Source organism: Girardinichthys multiradiatus, chromosome 18 (assembly GCF_021462225.1).
Source record: "Girardinichthys multiradiatus isolate DD_20200921_A chromosome 18, DD_fGirMul_XY1, whole genome shotgun sequence".
Classification (NCBI taxonomy): domain Eukaryota; kingdom Metazoa; phylum Chordata; class Actinopteri; order Cyprinodontiformes; family Goodeidae; genus Girardinichthys; species Girardinichthys multiradiatus.
The window spans coordinates 29,049,183-29,070,468 of NC_061810.1; the positions used below are offsets into that span (position 1 = coordinate 29,049,183).

Genomic DNA, 21,286 nt, shown 5'->3' on the forward strand with positions numbered 1-21,286 from the left:
GCAGCTTGTTGACATCTGGGCTGAACCTTTTTCTTGTGTGGTGTCTGTCAACTATTTACAAATGCTGCAGTAGCATGACCCTACGAAGGCTTCATTAGATTTCTACAGTGGAGTTCATGTAAAGTATGAAATGTCCTGGCTCACGAGAACTTTGTTGTTGATCTTGCTATTAGGGTACCTTCAGGGCACTTGGAGAACACCATGGGTCAGGCCCAGCCATCAGAGGAAGACTATATGTCCATTCTGGCCTGGGAGCACCTTGGGACTCCCAAGAAAATGAAAGCACTAATTGGTGCTTTGACCCAGAGAAAGTGTGATAAAAAAAAATAAGTCACCAATTAGAGAATATGTTTATCATATATACAGACTATTTACAGGTATATGTTAACATCAAATAAACACAGTCAGCCACAAAAATGGTTAATTTCTATAGGCCTGTTATGGTTTCAGGAATGGGAGATTTTATATCTATCCATCCATCTATCTATTGTGTTCATGCACAGTAAAGTAAAACTGCTAAATTGCCATTTGAAGTGCTCATGGAAGTCGTTCTGTATAGACCTTGTGTTCTTAAAAAAAAAAAAAGATTGCCCTACTGACTCTTCAGTGCACCATAACCGCATAAATGTAGAAAAATGAGTGAATCTGCTCCCAGTGGCTAAACTGTTACCATTATCCGTAATATTTTAAAGAAAAAGTTAAAATATTTATTAAAAATTCATTGACTTCAAATTGGCAACAAAACATGTCCCCTGAGATAAAAATAGGTGAAATTCTTGACTGTTAACCAGCCGTGTGGCCGGAGGCCTGAGGTAATACATATGGCTGGTTAATAGTCCGTTTCACTGTAGATGTGGAGATTTAATTCTCCATTTTACTCCAAGTCCTCCCCTTATTTCCATACAGCAGCACTAAAAGAAGAAGTTTGAGTTTCACAGTCTCAGGTAAAAAGGGCCTGAAGTCATCTAGTGGCTCTGCTCAGTGGAACATCATTGGTTTTTCTAAAAATAAATAAATAAATAAATGAATAAAACTTATATAATTAAAGCCTTAAAGTGGAGTTGCATTATTCGTTTGTGTGCAGTACCTCAATGACTGTATAGATCCAGTTGAGCATTTCATCCACGTTGCTGTAGACACCAGGTCTGTTTGGCTGCGCACAGCCGACACCCCAGCTCACCACTCCCACCAGATTCCAACAAAAAGAGGAAGAATACACCAAAGGGCCCCCGCTATCGCCCTGCAGTATGAAACGGAACATAAATCGCTCAGTTTTATAAATCTCAGATTTGCAAGAACAGAGCTGTAATACATTTTCAGGCAACTCAATTTATACATTTAAATTGACCCCAACTGCGATTTGTTACCTGGCAGGCATCTACGTTTCCCTTCAAGTTGCCAGCACAGGTCATTCTTGGGGTTATGTAGTTACCATAGATTGCAGGGCTGGTACATGTACTTTGAGCAATAATCTCAATATTAGCCTTTTGCAGTGTAGATGCAGCTTTACCTGAACATTGAAAACAAATCAGCTGTAGAGTTACATTTTTAAAACAAAGATTTTTATTTATTTTTTCACTCCCTCAGTTTACTTGGCAGTTTCTCACCATCTTCTCTCAGCAATCCCCAGCCTGTAACAACTACTGGGGCTTTATCAGGAAGGCTAAGGTCTTTAGGAGGGAGACACACCGGCTTGCGATAGACTGCCGAACAGATTAACATTAGGTTACAGACAAACAGTTACAAATGAATTCACCAGCTGTCTGACTTAACACTTAAAATTAGGGGATTGCAGTGTCAAACACGAACCACTAGATGTCAGTAAAGGGCACTCAAATTCTCTACAGTAATTGTGGCCTAAATCAACTGATCTTTAAGCGATTGATCTGAACAGGTTAACATTTTGAGTATTTTATGTGAATGATGTTAAAGCCTAACCTCCCACTGAGATCGGGCTACTGAGCCTAATCATTGCCAAGTCGTAGTCGTTTTTGTCTTCATTGTATTGTCCATGGAGTATAATCCTGTCAACAGAGGAGCCTCCTGATGTGCCCATGTGTGTCTGTCCTGACATCACTTTCCACCGACTCAGCTCCCTTATATTACTGCAGGGACCCAAAAATAAGACGGAGAGATAAAGGAAGAAGTGGGTGGTTGATTTCTTGACAAAACAGAATGCACAGGAAATTGTGTACAAGTTTGACTTTACTGACCCAGCAAAGCAGTGGGCAGCAGAGACAATCCAGCGTGGTGATACCAGTGAGCCTCCACATCTGTGCTGGTCATTTTGCTGCAGGCTGACTTGCCAGGGCCAGTCCTCTATAAAGCCATCTACACCCCCAACAATACGGTCCTGTCTGCCCACCTTTCCACAGTCTTAAGAAACAAAATGTTTTGAATATTTGTTACTGCACTTTTTATTGGAAACAAAATGTTTTGAATATTTGTTACTGCACTTTTTATTGGAAACATTTACTGTGACATTTCACCCTCTAGCAATCTTTTTAACAATCATTTCTGTCCTCTATAACAGTGTCACACACTTTTTATTACATAATTAGTGCATGTGCACAAATAGATATATGTTTGTACAAGTGCTGGCAATTTTTCTTCAGATTCTGTTATGTTTTTACAGGTGCGTAATAAAGTAATGTAATTTTATAGAAAAACTGTCAAAAATTGCAATTATGAAAATGCAATCTTGATTGACCTGGTTTAGAATTACGCACACACACACTTTTACGTTTAAGAAACTTTTCCCTCCTAGGATATTAAGTTGTTGTAGAGAAAAAAAAAAGCTAACTGTTCTTGATACAAAAGTGCTACGAAAGTTTTACATCTTATTGAAGGCGTTTTTAGGTCTGCATGTGTGAAATGTGTCACATCTAAAACACATCTCTTGCTGTACTTAATGGAAACCATGCAAACAATGTAGTCACATGGTTGGGTTTCTTAAAACAACTTACCTGAGCACGTCAATGAGACCACAAGTCCAGTACTGCACACGTTGCTGTTTTCAGAAAAAAACCAAAGAGGTGAGCCAATAATTGTATACATTAATATTTCTAAAACAATCAAATAAAGAGAAGTAAACTTTCCCCTGCAGCTCTAGCCCCATGTTGAAAAATAAGCAGGTTTTTGTTCCATTTTGACTGGGTAAAGCACCTGCTTTCATAGGGCAAAATGTATTTAAGGAAGAAAAATTGGACTTTTTGCATTTCAGGAACAGAAACTATTCTTTGTCGTTTGTGTAAGAAGAGAAAGACAGCAGTCATTTAAAACAAAAAATGGAAGTTGAAGTGGATTTTTTTTTTACAGTAATAGATTAATATTTATAGCACATTTATGTAAACGTTTTCAGATTATGAGAATTCATGGCCTACTCAGATGGCATGAAACTTCAACATGACTATAAATCAACTCTGTAAATTCCTCAAACACTGCTTTTTAAATTTGTTTCTCATCTCATTGTGAAAGCTGTTTTTTTCCTCACCGGTCAATAGTAGCCTGATGTACTGGTGTGTTTTCACTCCCGGTCCTGACTGTCGCAAACGGTCCCGTTTTTAGAGGAGATGGTAAAGCACTAACTGGGACATTGCTGCTACTAGGGGAACTGTGCACAGAGAGTGGGGGAGGGAGGGTTATGCAAACTATAATTTAAGACCAAGCAACCAGTTCCTTTAACTGTGACTATTAACACACCTTGTGTATCCCAGTTGTGTACAAGCTGTCTGAGTGTGTTGTGCACTCCATTTGTCGCTACACACTGTTTTCCAACCAGAGTCAGGATTGTACACTTGGAGGACACGCTCAGCAGAAATGAGGCGGACTGGGAAGGAGGAAATAAAAAAAAAAGTCATGTTTTTTTTCTTTCAAAATTCTGGTTTGCCTAAGGACAATATGAGATGTCAAGTGTTTCGGTTGTACCTGGAAATGTGGCGTTTACTATAAATGATGATAAACAAGCAAGTTCATCTTCTCCTCCAGAGCAGTCTTTTTTCCCATCACAGGTTTTCTCGAGTGGGATGAACTTTACTGAACTTGTGCAGAAGTAGTATTTGCTTTCAATCAGCTTTTTAGCTGGATGGCAGAAGAGGCACATAACAGCAGAGCAAAACACGGGTTAGAAATGCTTACACTAAATCCTGACCACATTACTAAAGAATTTGGCTCTCCTACATACAATAAGGCTCACCTTATAGATCGCTAATAAATAGTTTACAGATATGTTATTAATTCATCTGCTACAAATCTACAAATCATTAAGTGTTTAAAATGCAGTGATTAAGTAGAATATATTAATGCTACAAAATATGCTTGCAAATTATTTTTGCAAGATAACTTAGTCTCAAATGTTTAAAATAGCAACTCTACATTAAATATACAGGGAACAGATTTTTATTTTCAGTTTTGTCTCTCTCCTCCCCAAATTAATGCATAATAAACACTTATTAATGATTTGTAATGTGTTTACAGATGAATTATTAACATATCTAAACGTTTATTAGCGACCTATAAGGGAAGCCTTATTGTAAAGTGGTACCAAAAATTCTTTGTCAATATTTATTCTGATGAAAATATGAAGAAAAGGCTTATTTGAAATGACTGAACTTGATTTGTATTCTCAAAAATAAAATAAATAAATATTGTTATCAGGATTTGGAACTTACCAAAGTAAGCTACAGTGACCACGATGCCCACAATCACAACAAATATCAGAATACCCAATAATATTTTCCTCCTCTTCGACACCTTTACTTTTTGAGGCTTTGGGTTTGTCATGGGTCTTTTGCGACGACCTGGTCGAGGAACTGCAGGAAAAAACAGAACAAAACAACTTCAGACATGACTAACCGGAAAATGTATAAAATCCTAGACCTTAAAAATAGCCAGGGCAGAATGTGACAAGTTCTCAGTTTCACCCATAAGTTTTAAATGTTTTAGATTCCTGATCAAACATCAAATATTTCAGTGCAGCAACAGCTAAAAAAAAAGCAACAAGACAAACAAAAGATGGACTCCTGACTTACCTGCCTGCCCAGGATTCAATGGTTCACAGCTTTGTGCTGGCAGTTCTGTTGATGGCTGAGAATAGAAGAAGACAGACATAAGGTGAGCACAGGTGTTTCTAAAACTAGGACCAGATTTACGAGTATGTGGGCCTCAGGCTAGATCCAGTTTTTTGTGCTCTACCTTTACAAGTCTCCTTTAGGCATGTGGGTTACAATAGACTGAAAATTATACTTAAGCCCAAATTATTCACACCTCTTGGGGATTCAGATTTTGAATAGTTCTTGTTCAACCAAAAGGTGTGTTTCTGATAGGAAAAGACAGGCAAAAAAAGATAAGCCACCATACAAGAGGTATCAAAAAAAACGTTCCCTTTGCTTCTAGATGGCTGCATGGATATGCCTGTCATTGAAAAGCATATAGTTGCTCTAAATTGCAACCAACACATTGAAAAGGTAGCAAAACAGGTGTATCAAGCCAGTGATTATCTAGCTGCAGAATCAACACTGTACCATACATGGAACATATATTGCATAAATGACTTGCCAAGTTACTACAGTGTTCTGTTTTTTTAAAGCAGATGCAACCTGATCAGTTTCCCAACTGAAGAGACAGTAGGCCATGCATTTAAACTCTGCTTGCCAATATTTGAGCAGCTGAGTAGACTTTCACTGCCACCACCTGATCTAGGTCTGAGTGGCTGCAATACAATAGCTCAGGAACAGGGGGGATGACTCATATTGAAAGAAAAGAAAGTAGTAAGAACATTTTGGGGTAATACTGTTGAACACTGAATGATATTTTATTTAATATTTAACTACTTGCTTTCTTAAAATCATCCAATTAGTGATTGCTCTGTTCATCTGCAACACATTATGGGGAAAAAAATGACACCGATGTTGCAAATTGATGTAGAGCTGCAACCACAGGAGCCACAGACCTAAGCATTATGGTACTTAATGTTTCTCATCAAAAGGCGTAGGTGGAGCACAGTTGCATGAAAGCTTGTGCAAGTATGTACGTGGTGTTCACGACAACAATGTAGATGTACCTGTGCAAATAAACTAAATTGGTAATGTTTGTTGTTGAAATTTGTCATGGTAAGTTGGCAAGTACCACAGTAGAGCTCAAGACTAAAGGTTGGTGCCCAACCCTGATCCCCAGGGCACACATGACCCTGCTCCAGCAAGTCTGATTCAGCTGATTGCATCATCTCCTCAGCTTGCCTTCAAGTTCTGCAAATGCCCATTCATTTAAAGCAGGTGTGTGGCAACAGGGAAACAGCAAGTATTTAATGATATGATTCTGATGTTGCTCTTACATATTTTAATAAGTCTAAATCCAATTTAGACAAAGAAATTACTTTAATTTGTCTAAACAACCACGTATTTGTTGGACTGACATCTGGAAAGTTTGGGGTGATATTTTAGAATTGTTCAGAGGTCAAGTATCAACAGAAGAACATAATCAGCAGAAGGCTTAACAGGCTGTTCCATCAAAATCCGTATGCAGTTAAAAAGCAAACTCAGTGTATGGCATTAATGGAAACTCAGCTATACCCGTTTCCATCCAGAATCTATCTGTCCAAAACAAATTACATACCTTAATGTAGGGCAGACAACCTTTACACTTTTTGGATGACACACCCATCTTTACTTTTTTAAAGATAGCTGCTTGTTAGGTCTAACTGAAGTTTCAAGAAACCAAACAGAATCATCATGTTTTATGGTTGGTTCATCTGAACAAAGAGGCCCTTTTGATTGGCTACCTATGTAAATGAGTAGCTTCTTCAATTAGTTTTTGTCAGCAGGTGGGTATAGTTAGTGGGATGTGATTAGGTCCTAACAACTAACTTTTAACAGAACAGAAGCAAATAATAAGTATATGTAAGCTTTAAAAGTATTAGGCTATGTATTTTGGTAAATCAGTGAATGGATAAATTTTAAGGGACAATTACATTATTAAGAGGTTTAGAGTTAAATGTTATTTCCCCATTGGTAAAATCCTCACCAGCTGCACCTAAAGGTTGGTAACTCAGCTTTGGTAACTCATGCCATAGTTACTTAACAGTGACAAACTAAATTATGTTAAAATATTAAACTAATCTAATTGGGCATGTTTGAACTAAATAAACAAACTGAAGGATAATACAATGCAATCAACAAATGAGAATAACTTTTTACATTATTTTAGATCAATACAATGTTTGTAATGTCAGACCTTTTAATAATATGACCAGTGATGACCATTACTAGTTAATCTATTGACTAAATGTAAGAAGGACATTTTCTTGCCTGGTCCCAATCTGTTCCCTTTGTCAGTCTTTTATTTTCTATTTTATTAGTCTTATTTAGACTAATCTAATTCATTTGAATTTAAATATTGCAGCTTTTTTACCCCATTGCACTGCAGAAACTGCTGAATTTGATGTGATCTAACAAAAGACCACCTTTTAGTTTTACAGTGTTTCTTTTCCCCCCTCCATCTATAATTACAAGCTTGTGGCCAGAATATGGTCAAATGGCCACGTCATTCAAAACAATGAGCTGAGTGCCTTTTTAAAACATGAACATATTTGTTTCTGTGCTGTATTCACCCACATGATGCCCTTGTCCTTCTCAGTAAAGAGTGAAACCACTGCCCTTTCCTCAGTTGTGGCTGCCCTCTAAATCCTCCGTGCCTTTCATCACGCTTCTCCTCCAGAGGTTTAAACAGTAAAATCTGGAGTGATCCTGTCGGCCTTCCATGATCCCTCTCCTTTTCTGTCTACACCTGTGTAACTGAATCTGGCTTGAAGGCTGCCTGACCTCCACCTCTTTGAAATCCCGACACTGTCATAAAAAGTGTCAGCGTACAGTGCTGAGTTTTGTTGCAGCGCAGATTTAGTAGGACCTCCCTTTGAGAGAAACCAACCTCATGACAAAGTGTCATATGTAATATGTAATATGACACTTTACCCATCCGACCTGCCTGCCATCCACTTTGTTCCTCCTTCAGATCTTAGTCAACCTATATGTACACGTATGTACAAATCATGTAAAATATTTTGTAAAATGTCAACACACTTAATCTGGGTTGCGCCTATCACAAAGCTGTCCTTGGGGTATAGCTTCCAATAATTCAAATTAATTTGAATACAGTTCTTTGTCTGTAAAATGTATAGCTTTCTAAACTCCACAGCTGCACAAACCACCAGATAAACCTATCTGGTCAGTTTTTACTGCTCTCTCTCTGTAGGGTAGAAGTAGCGTAACTATTGAAAAGACAACAAAAATCTAATGCACAAAAACACAACTTATTTTGCTCTCTTAAGCACAAACAGAAAATAAACATGTTTTTAAATAAGTGAAATGATGGCAAAATATAAAGGAAGTGCACCTTTAAGGACTGAACGATAACTAGTTCAAAACGTATGTTGTTAGATGATATGAACTACTTTGTGTCATTTTAGTTTTAAATTGTAATTTCCTCTTTATCTTCTGCACCTGCAGCAGAGTTTCCTAATTTCAGAAGCTAATAAGACCTTTCGTTCAGAGCACTTAATGAATGATTAATTACATTCTACTTCCCTTTGGTACAAATACGATGTGACACACACAACAAAAGAACTTATTTTATGGCTGTTACTCACAGAGAGCAGATTTCGTTGACTGGCAATGGGCTTCCAACAGGCTTATTGAGAGATTATATCAGATTATGTGCAGACACGGTTTGCCTGTTATTCTTCTTTTGATCTTGTTCGACTAGTTTTTCACTCAGTGTCTAGATTTCAATCCTCTTTACAGTGCATGTTAGTTTATAAGTTAGAATGAAAAAAAGACATTATCAACAATCCTTGATGATCTAATTAAGGATTACTTTATTACCAGACATTAAAAAATCATACCCCCCTTACTTCAAATACAGAGACCTATAAAAACAAGGGTTTTATTTCAGTTTCAGAGAAAGGCTCACTGTCCTGTGTTGAACCTGTTATTGAAGGTTTTGCAGATAAGCCCCCTGAGGTATTTAGTAGCAGAAATGTTCACATCAAGGCTGAATAACATAAGGTAATTTGTGTTTTCACTTTAGAAGCATCTCAGATCTACTTGAGTAAAGTTCCTTTCATACAGTTACATTATTGTCATATATGTCTGCTTTTTTGCAAATAGGTGAAGACTGATCATCTCTTCAAATACATTAAAATTAAACTACAAGTAAGTGAAAGCAACAGATATCATCTCACATTTTATCAGAAGCTTCAGTCTGATGTATATATAAAAAATGGCATTATAGAAATAACAGTTACATTTGAAAAGATTATAGGTAATAAACATGCGTTGAGCAATCACAATGACGCATCAGGAAATAATAACAGGAAACCAGGTCACCGACAGCTGAAAGTGTGCCGTAAAGACTGTGTAACAGGATTAAAGCCAGGATGAAACTAGAGATGACAACCTGGGAAACCAGAAAGATGGCTGTAGAACAACAGAGATGGAACAAAACATTTCTGAGAGCAGTGGGTAGGTTTTTTTTTCCCGTCATATCATGACACACACCATATTTTGTAAGGTAACATTTTGAAAAAACAAAAACATCCTGCCTGACATGCTTATCAAACGGTGAGTGTATTCAGCATTTTTGGGAAGCAATCCTACTTTGACAAGACAAGTATAACTGGGTCATTTGAGGAGATTAAAATCTTGACACAGTTATATTTTTGGTAAGGAAGAAGAGTGTTCTTCAGTTTTATCTGAGCTCAGCTATGAATAAAAAAAAAACACACCTATGAGATACTGAAAACAATACCTAATAATAAAGAAAGTATAGGATGACAAATGGTATATATATATACACACACATTAAAGACCAACAGTTTGGACACACCTTCTCATTCAAAGAGTTTTCTTTATTTTCATGACTACGAATATTGTAGCTTCACACTGAAGGCATCAAAACTATGAATTAACACATGTGGAATTATATACTGAACAAAAAAGTGTGAAACAACTGAAAATATGTCTTATATTCTAGGTTCTTCAAAGTAGCCACCTTTTGCTTTGATTACTGCTCCACACACTCTTGACATTCTGTTGATGAGCTTCAAGAGGTAGTCACCTGAAATGGTTTTCCAACAGTCTTGAAGGAGTTCCCAGAGATGCTTAGCACTTGTTGGCCCTTTTGCCTTCACTCTGTGGTCCAGCTCACCCCAAACCATCTCAATTGGGTTCAGGTCCGGTGAATGTGGAGGCCAGGTCATCTGGAGCAGCACCCCATCACTCTCCTTCTTGGTCAAATAGCCCTTACACAGCCTGGAGGTGTGTTTGGGGTCATTGTCCTGTTGAAAAATAAATGATGGTCCAACTAAACGCAAACCAGATGGAATAGCATGCTGCTGCAAGATGCTGTGGTAGCCATGCTGGTTCAGTATGCCTTCAATTTTGAATAAATCCCCAACAGTGTCACCAGCAAAGCACCCCCACACCATCACACCTCCTCCTCCATGCTTCACGGTGGGAACCAGGCATGTAGAGTCCATCCGTTCACCTCTTCTGCGCCGCACAAAGACACGGTGGTTGGAACCACAGATCTCAAACTTGGACTCATCAGACCAAAGCCCAGATTTCCACTGGTCTAATGTCCATTCCTTGTGTTCTTTAGCCCAAACAAGTCTCTTCTGCTTGTTGCCTGTCCTCAGCAGTGGTTTCCTAACAGCTATTTTACCACAAAGGCCTGATTCACACAGTCTCCTCTTAACAGTTGTTCTAGAGATGTGTCTGCTGCTAGAACTCTGTGTGGCATTGACCTGTTCTCTAATCTGAGCTGCTGTTAACCTGTGATTTCTGAGGCTGGTGACTCGGATGAACTTATTGTCCGGAACAGAGGTGACTCTTGGTCTTCCTTTCCTGGGGCGGTCCTCATGTGAGCCAGTTTCTTTGTAGCGCTTGATGGTTTTTGCGACTGCACTTGGGGAGACTTTCAAAGTTTTCCCAATTGTTCGCACTGACTGACCTTCATTTCTTAAAGTAATGATGGCCACTCGTTTTTCTTTACTTAGCTGCTTTTTTCGTGCCACAATACAAATTCTAACAGTCTATTCAGTAGGACTATCAGCTGTGTACTGTATCCACCTCCTGCACAACACAACTGATGCTCCCAACCCCATTTATAAGGCTTGAAATCCCACTTATTAAACCTGACAGGGCACACCTGTGAAGTGAAAACCATTTCAGGTGACTACCTCTTGAAGCTCCTCAACAGAATGCCAAGAGTGTGCGGAGCAGTAATCAAAGCAAAAGGTGGCTACTTTGAAGAACCTAGAATATAAGACATATTTTCAGTTGTTTCACACTTTTTTGTTCAGTATATAATTCCACATGTGTTAATTCATAGTTTTGATGCCTTCAATGTGAAGCTACAACATTCAGTTTCCTGATGCGTTATATAGAACATAGTTCTGCTTTAGTTCTGGTGGATATTTAATCTAGTCTATTATGATTAGAACACCAGCCTGTCCCAATACCCACACTACACCCTACGCCCCTCTATAAAGTGTGTACTTTGTACAAGTGCATGTAGGGGTTGAAGTGCGCAGGTTACAAGCGTGCAAAATTGGAGAATTGGGGCAGGAGGGGTTACGTCATCGACTTGCACCTCTGCACTGTAACTGCAACATCAAAAAGGGCGGGAACCAGCGCTGTTTTCGCAGTCTTGCTGCTAAAACAACTATTTAAAACTGCAACAAGCAATTGTTTTGAGGAGAAGAAAGTGCAGGAAGCGAAGGAGGCGCCGCGCCATTGTTTGTTTGAAAGGTAACTTCCGTGTTATGGCCTACTGACTGCCCAGACTCACTCCGAACCCAGTGGTTTCTTACAAAGTTGAGCCTGGAAAACCAGTAAAAAAATATATTTGTCGGCTTGCTGTCTAAAGTTTACGCAGTTCTTATTATTCTGATTTGATGGTTGATTACGTTGACGGTTGTGATTGCTTTTTGCTCAGAACGTCATCTGCAGCAGTGAATTGTGGGTAATATACTTCGGCGAAGTCCACTTCGATGCTTCGCCGAAGTGAGGATCGAGGGCACAAAGGGGCGGGGCTAAGGACCACTCTACGGACACACTACGCACTCGAACCCATCAACGGGAACGCGCAATTCAGGGACATAAGGGTGGAAGTGCGGGTATTGGGACAGGAGTGATGACTAAATACAAGAAGGAAATGTTCTGTTCTCAATCTGCTACCAATCAAAAACATTTGCAAGTCTTTTATTTTCTATTTTGTTTGTTTTATTTAGACTAATTTGATTCCTTTCAATTTAAATATAGCAGCTGTTTTTACCCCACCACAATACAGAAACTGTTAAATTTGACGAGATCAAAAAGGAAAGTACCTTTGGTTTTACAGTGTTTCTTTTTACTCATCTATGATTTAAAGCTTGTTCCCAGGATATAGTCAAATGTCAGTCAAAACAATGAACCGAGCGCATTTTAAAAACATGAATATATTTGTACCTTTTGTGCTGTACTCACCTGCATGATGCACTTGTCCTTCTCAGTGAACAGTGAAACCACTGCCCTAACTCAGTTTCCCTCTTTAAAAACCTTCGTCTTTTGCCTTTTTGTTACCCTTTTCCTCCAGAGGTTTAAACAGGAAACCCTGGAGCGATCCTGTCCCTTGTCTGCCTTCCGTGCTTCTTCACCTTTTCTATCTACACCTTTGTAACTGAATCAAACTGTAAGGCTGCCTGACCATTACCTCTTTGTAATACCAACACTGTCATAAAACGTGTCGGCGTACAGTGCTGAATTTTGTTGCAGCGCAAATGTAGAAGGACCTCCTTTTGAGAGAAACAGTACACTATAACCGCCCTGCATGCGTGCCATCCACGGTGTTGCCCTTAGCTTTCAGATCTTACCTGTCAACTTAAAAACAGCCCTAAAGGTACAATGTTACGCAATGCGCATGCGTGGCTCTGACTTATTTGTTTTGACAGTTTTATACTCAGCCGGTATCAGTCACTCAAACTGACTTCAGCAAAAAAATGAAGTTGAGGGATTTGGAGAGCTTATATTTGCGCATTTAACCTAAAAAACTGACTACGTCACAAAAAAAAAAAGACTAGGGAAATTTGTTTTATGAGATGGTATGTAAAGTTATAATGCAAAATTTGTTAATTCTCTGAAATGTAAGCACATTTTTTAATATGTGAAGAAAATGTGAATACTTTTGGATAAATGTAATACTTGTTACTATGTACATGTATATCTTTTTACCTCAGATTAAGCCAGTTCATTATATAATTTCATTTTATTCATTTATAAAGCACATTTAGGCGTCAAGGCGAGCTCAGTCCAACCACAGGTCTGTACAGATAAATTTGTAAGAAATCATGTACAATTTAAGGAGATAAAAAGGTCCCAGAACTCCATTTTCTCCTTTTGGTTTTTAGCTTGGACAAGGGAACTTTTAAAAGTTTGACAATCACACAGTGGCAGTGTGAGTGGTCAAATATTTTAAGACAACACTCAGCTGTGCACCTTCACATCAAGGTTAATGAACACGTTCATATTTTGGACAGAGAAGATGGATGGGTTTAGAGAGGAATAAAGGAAGCCATTTACTTTAAACCAGAAAAAGGGACTCTACATAAGAGGAGGCCTCAGAAAACATGCAATTTGGCATTAAGCCTGCTACCCAGTCAGTTTCAAATCAATTCACACCTTCTTGCATGTGACCAAGACATTTCTCTGTGATCCAGGCTAACAACGGCACTAACAGCGTCTTATTGTTTGGGGAGTCCTTTGCTTTCTAAGAGTGTAATTGCCTTTCAAGGAGACATGGCACACTCTTTTGGTCTCCACATCAACCCTGATAAATGTTAAACCAGTGAGAATATCATGGGAAACTGATCACAGACAACTATATAGAGGGGAGAAGAGAATGAGCCTTTGTTACAAACAGCAGCTGATTGTCTTGTCTGACCTCAGCAACCGGAGGCTCACTTCCAATATTTCTTCACCTAGAAAACATCTTCCACCAGCAGCTCCTGATGACTCATATATCATTCTCATACAAGGGACCTTAATTTAGCTGTCCTTGTAAACTTGCACTATAAAAACCCATATTAATGTATTTTGTGTTAAAAAACATGGTCAAAGGAATAGCTCTACATGAGAATCAGTTTTAGGCTGATGCAATTTTTTAACAGCTAAGTTCACACTTGGTTTCTGTAAACAGCTTCTGTTAATCCAGCTGTTATTTGGGTGTGCAGTTGCTAGGACGTATCGGAGCTCCGCCCTGGTACAATGAGTAATGTGCTGTTTTGATGTGTTTGTATGACCTAAGCAATTTTGTTACATGAAAATCAAACTATAGATTTTAAGATAATTGTCTTTGTAAAAACATGGCCCTAAAAGCAAACATAAATATAAAAAGTTTGATCAAATAGCATTGCTTAACAGTTTGAGTGATCAAACTTTAATCAACATTAAAGTTATTTTGGGAAGCCATAGAGAGAAGAAGGAAAATAAAAATGGAGCGAAGGGGAGCAATACACAGAATGTGCCATATAGACAATATCACATTTCCTCTCCTTTAACAGAACTTCACAATGTATTCATAACAATCTAATATCCTCATATTGCCCAGCCCACAATACAGTCTCTGGTGTGGTTCCATGCAGTTTATCTTAGAGGAGGGTCACAATTTTCTTTTAAACTAGCATTGTAAGGGAGTACAATCTATACTGTTTGATATCTAACTCCCATGCCATTTTGGATACAAATAAGTTTTGCATATTTTGTTAAATAAGGACTGCAAAGATTTCAGAAATCTAGAGAATATCCTTCTGTGACTGCCTGTTTACAGTTCTATTTATTTTATTACCCCATCAGTCTCAAGTCAACTAGTCTGAATGGGGATCAGAATCACAAACAATTAAAATAGCCTGTAAGACAAAGCTTTCAGAAAATAATTTACAATTAAACTAAACGCAGTAAGATTTCAAGATTTATATGACTATTAATCTACAAAATTAATTAACATACTCAGCTACTAGTAAAAATAAACTGATACCCAGTGGCAGAATACATGAGGATAAAAAGTATATTTATTGGAATGAAATGAAAATGGGAAGAAAACATTAGCTACTATATTGGGGGACTCTTTGGTGAACTGCCAAAATTGGCTGACTTTGTTTGAAAATTTAATGCATGTCATGCCCAACGGTAGCATAAAACAGAGAAGTTACATATTATCACTGATTGTTGGGGAATATTGTGTAGATTTCCATAAGTATAACTTTGTTATATATAATATTTGTTAGGAATGTAGAAGTTCAAATCTCTCAAAAACAGAAACCAACACCTGACTCATCAGATTTATTTTACCATGTTATTCTGATTTGAAGTCCTTTTCATTTATTAATTAACTTTTTATAACTATTCAGTTTTTTCAGGACTCAAAACTACTATTCAAAAATACTAACCTTTTAAAATGCATTACAACACAGGTTCAAAATCAGTTATTCTTCTTTGAGCATTTAGGCATTCTTATCTGAAAAGCTGTTAAAGTTTAACAAAGGCTGACCAAAGTTTGACTTTGTCAGAGTAAAACCTGACATCCACTTCTTGTTAGATAGGCAAAATGCCATAATTTTGCTCTCCTATATAATTATCCACTTATTGTAAGTTGTTGAGACACAAAGAAAATTACCTAAACAATATAAAAACTATTTTATGTTTCGAATTTGGAAAACGAGGAAGCAATAATAGTGAGTTGGTAATTACTCTAACACAGTCATCATCATTACAGTTTTTCCTTACCTGAAACGGATTATTTCACTCTGCAGCTCCCAGTGTTTATCCAAATGGTATGGAGAAGGTAGAGGTTGGTAGAGAGAAGTAGTTCCTGTCTGTGGTCGTTCATCCTTTTCCTCTGAGGTCCTTCAGAACCAACATTTATTGTTTTAACAAGCAACACCCTTTAATGTTTCTTCATCCCATCTCTCTACCCTCCTCCTCCTGCACAGTAAACACATTCTCTCACTTACATGGTCCCCTGAACACAAAGACACACACACCCACAGCTGCATTTCTACATTCAACTTCTGTATTTCCACTACCATCACCAATTAATGTGTTTTACCCCTTGTTTGTGCACCTAGGTGTAACTTTTGTGAAACTTGATTTTGATCTTTATACAATTCGTAGGAAGCGTGAGTTGAAAAATCACATGTTCATTAACCCCTTCTCATCTTTTGGTCTCTCCTAAGATTATGTATTGCACCACATATATTGTTTGCACACTTTTCTTATTTGAAAAAAATATGCAAAAATATGTCAAAATTGCTATTCAAATGTTATTGAAGTTGTTTAAAATCCTCTATGAATTAATTGAAACTCTCTTTATTTAATAATTTTTTACACAGAGATTTAGTCATATAGCTATTACAAATAACCTAGCAACTGTTTCTTTCTTTTATGGTAATCTTTTACTAATAGATTGGTTGTTTCATCTCTTGCTGAGTAAATTGAATTACAGTATAAAAAAAGTTTTTGGTTCCTGCTCAGAAATGTGAAATATGCTACTTACTATTTAACAAAAGTAGGATGAATGCAGCAGCATCCTTGAACAATAGCTGAGGGATAGGTGATATCACTGTCAGGCTTGGCAGCCTAATAACGTATCATTCTCCTTATCTTTGTGAAGAGGATCAGTTACACTTCCCACTGGGAAGTGTTGATTAGATTATATTTTTACTGGAAAACTGCAAGCATGTTACCTTGAAATCATAAAAAAAAGATTTTTCCTGAAACCCCTCTTCTTAATTTAAGTATAAACATGTGAACACACAAGCAGTCATCCTTGTAAACACAACAGAACACATCGCAGGGCTCTCTCCAAAACCAATACTATGACAAGAAGTCAGAGAAGAAATACTTGTTGATATAAATATTTCTGTATATATCACAATATACTTTAAAGAATATAACAATTTGAACAAATACAAAAAACAATGCTTTTGCACTGTTTGTTGTTTATGTGCAGATACATGTATGTGAGTAAGTAGATAAATACAATACAAACCCTGCCCTAAAATTATTTTTGACTGATTACCTACCAGAAAGAGGCAAAGTCCACTCTGTACAGGAACAAGAGATGGTGTAGGATTAATGGTGAAATGTACAACCTGAGAAAACAACTGTATACAACTATATAGCAACAAAGAAAACAAAATTCTCATAAAGAAAAACCTAACCTGTAAACCATGCATGCTGTATTCAAGGAAAATAGAAAGTTGCATGTGCTGAGTTTTATCTGTGTTGGGCTCTGCCATGGAGGGAGAGCAACATCTGAGCTACACAAACAAAAGACACTGATCTCGCCAAATGAGTAAAGGGCTACATCTGGGGTCCAAAGTTGAGTACGATCTGATGTTTGTACCCGTTGATCGTAAACTGCGTATGCCAGTCACAGGAGCAGATACTTCCTCCAGGGGGCTGAACAAAGAGCCACTGCCTGCCATGCAACTTTTCATCATTGGACCTCCTGTGCTCCTATTCACCAGAATGGTTTATGTAAGAGGTTGTGTCTTGGCAGAGAAACTTTGTGTAGCATAAAACAATTTAAATATTGTTTATTTCTTTGTGGTTGTTTTGTTATGTTTAACTGCCTGTGTGCTAACCGGTCTCTAAGCCTTGAGGCTAGTTCATTTGCCCTGGGTTGTGTTTTAAAGTTAAGACAAACTTTTTTTCAATGAGTGGTTTAAACAGTAATGATTCAGTAATGTGAGTTTGCTCTGTTTTTTTTCTGCTTTTATCTACTCTAACTAATCTGTTAAAATATGTCCAAATATGTCCTTAAAAATATGCTAAATTGTGTCTCTGCTAGCAACGCTCATACGCACATTAGTATTTATATCAGTGGTAATTAAAGGTAGGTTTGCTTGTGTAACTTACAGGAGTTTCTAAATAAGCTATAAGCTTTTTCTTGTGAGAGACATAAACATTCCTTTCTGCCAATTTTAGTTGTCCATCAATCCCTGTGATAGCTGATTAGACAATCAATTGTCCTAAAGGTTATTGATTTATAATACTGCAAATATAAATATTATTTTACTAAAATAATAATAGCCAGTTAGCAACATTAAAATGAATTGTTTAGGTAATTGATTTCTAATTTGGCAAATGATATTTTATTTTAATATTATTCTTCTTACCCATCTGATTTGCATGTTGAACTGGTTGTTTGAACACATACAAGTTATTGTTTCTAATTAGTTATCATTTCGCCTCACTCCAAATTCCTCAAACTTTGGTTCTGAAACATAAATATAAAGAATGAACTGTGATATCATTGCATAATTTTATTGGTTATTGGTTTCAGTTTATTCTTTTCTTTTTTGTTGTTGATTAAATTTCCTTATTCTTTTCAGTTTGTTGCATAATAGTTGTTACTGTTACTAGAATAGTAAAATAATATTTTAATTTGAAGTTGGATTATTCTGTAAAAAATGTGTATATTTTGGGAGGTTTTTGTGTTGTCTATTGACCTAACTTTAGGGGATGGTGAAAACCAAATGAGGGTTTTATATCCCTCTAAATCATCCCTTAGAATTCACATAGTAAAGGAATAGGTTTTAACATGACAGTATGCCTATTGGTGTAGGTCACCTTTTGCAAGATGCATGTGCAAAGTTTTGAGTACCTCTAGTACTCAAGAACTCTTACTAGCCATTGCAGAGTCTAAAATTACTTTACAAATGTGGGTCAATAACTGTCAGGATCAAACAACCTAAAATACTTATAATCATCACAAAAAGAAGAGAAAGACAAATAATTAGTTACTTTACTCGCTGCGAGGAGAACAGACAGAGATGTGCTTTCAGTTACAAATCCCCTACCGCTCTGAAAACCATCTGTCCGTACCTCTCTTTTTATTATCTTTGGGGGCTCCCTAGTTACAAAAAACGTTGCTCTCTAAAGGATGGAAAAAAAACAGCTGCAATGTATACAGGTCATAAACACCACTATCTTGTAACAACACATTCCACAGTCTCCCCCATCTTAAGATCAGTGTGCCTTCTGTTCAGCACAATCAGCCACCCTTTTTATGACACCCTCATCTGTGACTGCTTCCTTCTCAGCTCCACCTTTAATCCTTGCCTGCAGACAAACTCATCACATCCTTACTCACACATACATCATGAAAGGTTATAAAGATCAAATAGTCAAGTTAAAGAAAAGGAAAATGTATAAGATAAATCTATATTCAATTATTCCAACAATAACCCCCCTGCTTATCTCATATTTGCTCATATTCTCATATCACTTAACAGCCACTTCTTTTGGATTTTTAACTGTAAGATAATTTTCATGAGTACAAAAGACAATTATACTCAGAGGCACTTACTGACATTTAAATCACAGAATCATATAGAGATGGATCTGCGTACAGGTCAGAAAAGTGGTCAGTCGCATCCTCATCATCTTCATCATCCTGATGTTTAAGTAATGGATAGAGTTGGGTAACTCTGTCTTCCATAGGAGAAATAGCTGTGGTGATGAAACGGTTAAGAAGAGAACGAAGGCAGGGAATACAACAACATCCACACAATGTCAAAAATTGCAGAAAACACTGCAAAGGAAATTATTACTGATGATACTAAAAGTTTATACTTCCCAAACACATCCAGCCAGGAGTCCCACATCGAGGTGTCTACTCCAGAATGCTCCTTCATTTTGCCATTTAGAGATCTCAAACCTTCTATGGCTTTAATGAAGCTGCCGTCAGCAGCAGTGTTGTTAGATATGAATGTGCAGCATTTTTCTCCAAAAATGGCACAAACTCCTCCTTTTTCAGCTAACAACATGTCCAAAGCAATTCTATTCTGGAATGCCATCAGGGAAGTTGAAGCCAATTAGTCATGGACAGTTCAAACCCGCTTTGTGTCCAATTTCTTAGTTTTTGAACATTGTAGTGGATATAGTTGATCGTGTCTACATTTTTGTTCAACGTACACCACCAATAGATACTTGATTCAAATCCTGCAGCTACTTGATCAGTTAATTTATCTTCATCTATAGCATCTATGTACGTAGAGTCTCCCTCAGTCTGCCAAGCTGCTGCTCTGCACTTTCTATTACGCCAGTCATGTGGGTTTACACTAGATAGTCCACGTGTTACCTCATCTACTGACATAGGATATACTGAAACTGGTAACAATAAAGTAACTAGAGCACAGAGTCCCGTTACTTTTGAAGGTAATCGATCAAACAACCTGTCGTCATCACACCACCACAAAATGTCTCCTCTAGAGACTGGTTTAAAATACTTATTTACTTTTACAATTGCAGTACACCATACTGCAGTGAGATTCCCCAATTTATTGCCTCTCTCTGTCATATTTATACATGTGTAGTTTCCAGTGGTGACCCGTTTATGCAATACTGGTTTATCCTTATCTGCTCTAATTACAGGAAAAAACAAAGTCCCAATGTTGACACGTTTCATTAAAATTAGTTTGATTCATCACTTCCATCACACAGGGTTGTGGTATCACAGCTGGAATTACTTGTAATAAAAACCTGGGACCCATACACACAACACAATCTCTTTTAGTCATTAGTTAAGTACCAATTATATCTGTTATAATCCTGTCCTTTCCTTCCTCGTTTGGTCAAGTTAATGAGTGGGATCAGCACTACAGCTGTGGTTTTAGATTTCACGCACACTTGAATACCATAAGTAGAAGAAGTTTGTTTAGTACACATAGTTGGGTTATCTTGCCTTCCTTGGTTTAGGTCTACTCGTTTCATATGACTCATAGCAGGTGTTGTTACATTCTGTTTTATCTTGACTGGTTCCCAGAGGTACCAGAAAAAATAAGAAAATCAATATGAGGAAAAATATAAATGCTCTGCAACGAAATGCATTGATAATCCATCTAAGAGTCATTTTGGCTGAAATTTTGACTCCTCTAAGTGGTTCCAGTGTCTTAATTTTCTTCACTGACTTTCGGGTCTCTCCAGCCTCTAAATGTCTGGGTCCACCCTATTATCAGTCTGTAAATCACTTCCCCTGGCGGAGCTTTCAACCGAAATGACCTTTTTACAATGTGTAAGGTGAATCCAGGTTGATCTCTCAGCTATTTTTACTGCTGTAGGAGTGGTTAATAATACCTGATATGGGTCCTCCCACTTAGGTGAAATACCAATGTTTCTTTTTTACACTCCTTATTGACACCCAGTCTCCTCGTTCCACTAGTTGGTTTTCCTGCTGGGAAATAGAACAT

The 21,286-nt window shown here is 37.4% G+C and overlaps 1 protein-coding gene across 3 annotated transcripts; it reads right to left on the minus strand.

Moving 5' to 3' along the window:
- Positions 1-338: 338 nt before the first annotated feature.
- Positions 339-15,915, minus strand: tmprss4a (transmembrane serine protease 4a). Of its 3 annotated transcripts, none has more exons than XM_047392139.1 (13): positions 15,816-15,915; positions 5,031-5,085; positions 4,671-4,811; positions 3,928-4,080; positions 3,703-3,829; positions 3,494-3,613; positions 2,967-3,010; positions 2,214-2,376; positions 1,939-2,105; positions 1,608-1,703; positions 1,368-1,510; positions 1,088-1,240; positions 339-1,001 (listed from the first exon to the last, which is right to left on the minus strand). In XM_047392139.1, the coding sequence occupies exons 3-13, from the start codon at positions 4,780-4,782 to the stop codon at positions 990-992; spliced, it is 1,290 nt and encodes a 429-aa protein (XP_047248095.1). In that variant the 5' UTR covers positions 4,783-4,811; positions 5,031-5,085; positions 15,816-15,915; the 3' UTR covers positions 339-989. The 3 variants fall into 3 exon arrangements, with proteins under 3 accessions (XP_047248095.1, XP_047248094.1, XP_047248093.1); XM_047392138.1 differs by lacking the exon at positions 15,816-15,915 and adding an exon at positions 12,522-12,896; XM_047392137.1 differs by lacking the exon at positions 15,816-15,915 and adding an exon at positions 6,613-6,761.
- Between the last annotated feature and the right edge of the window lie 5,371 nt (positions 15,916-21,286).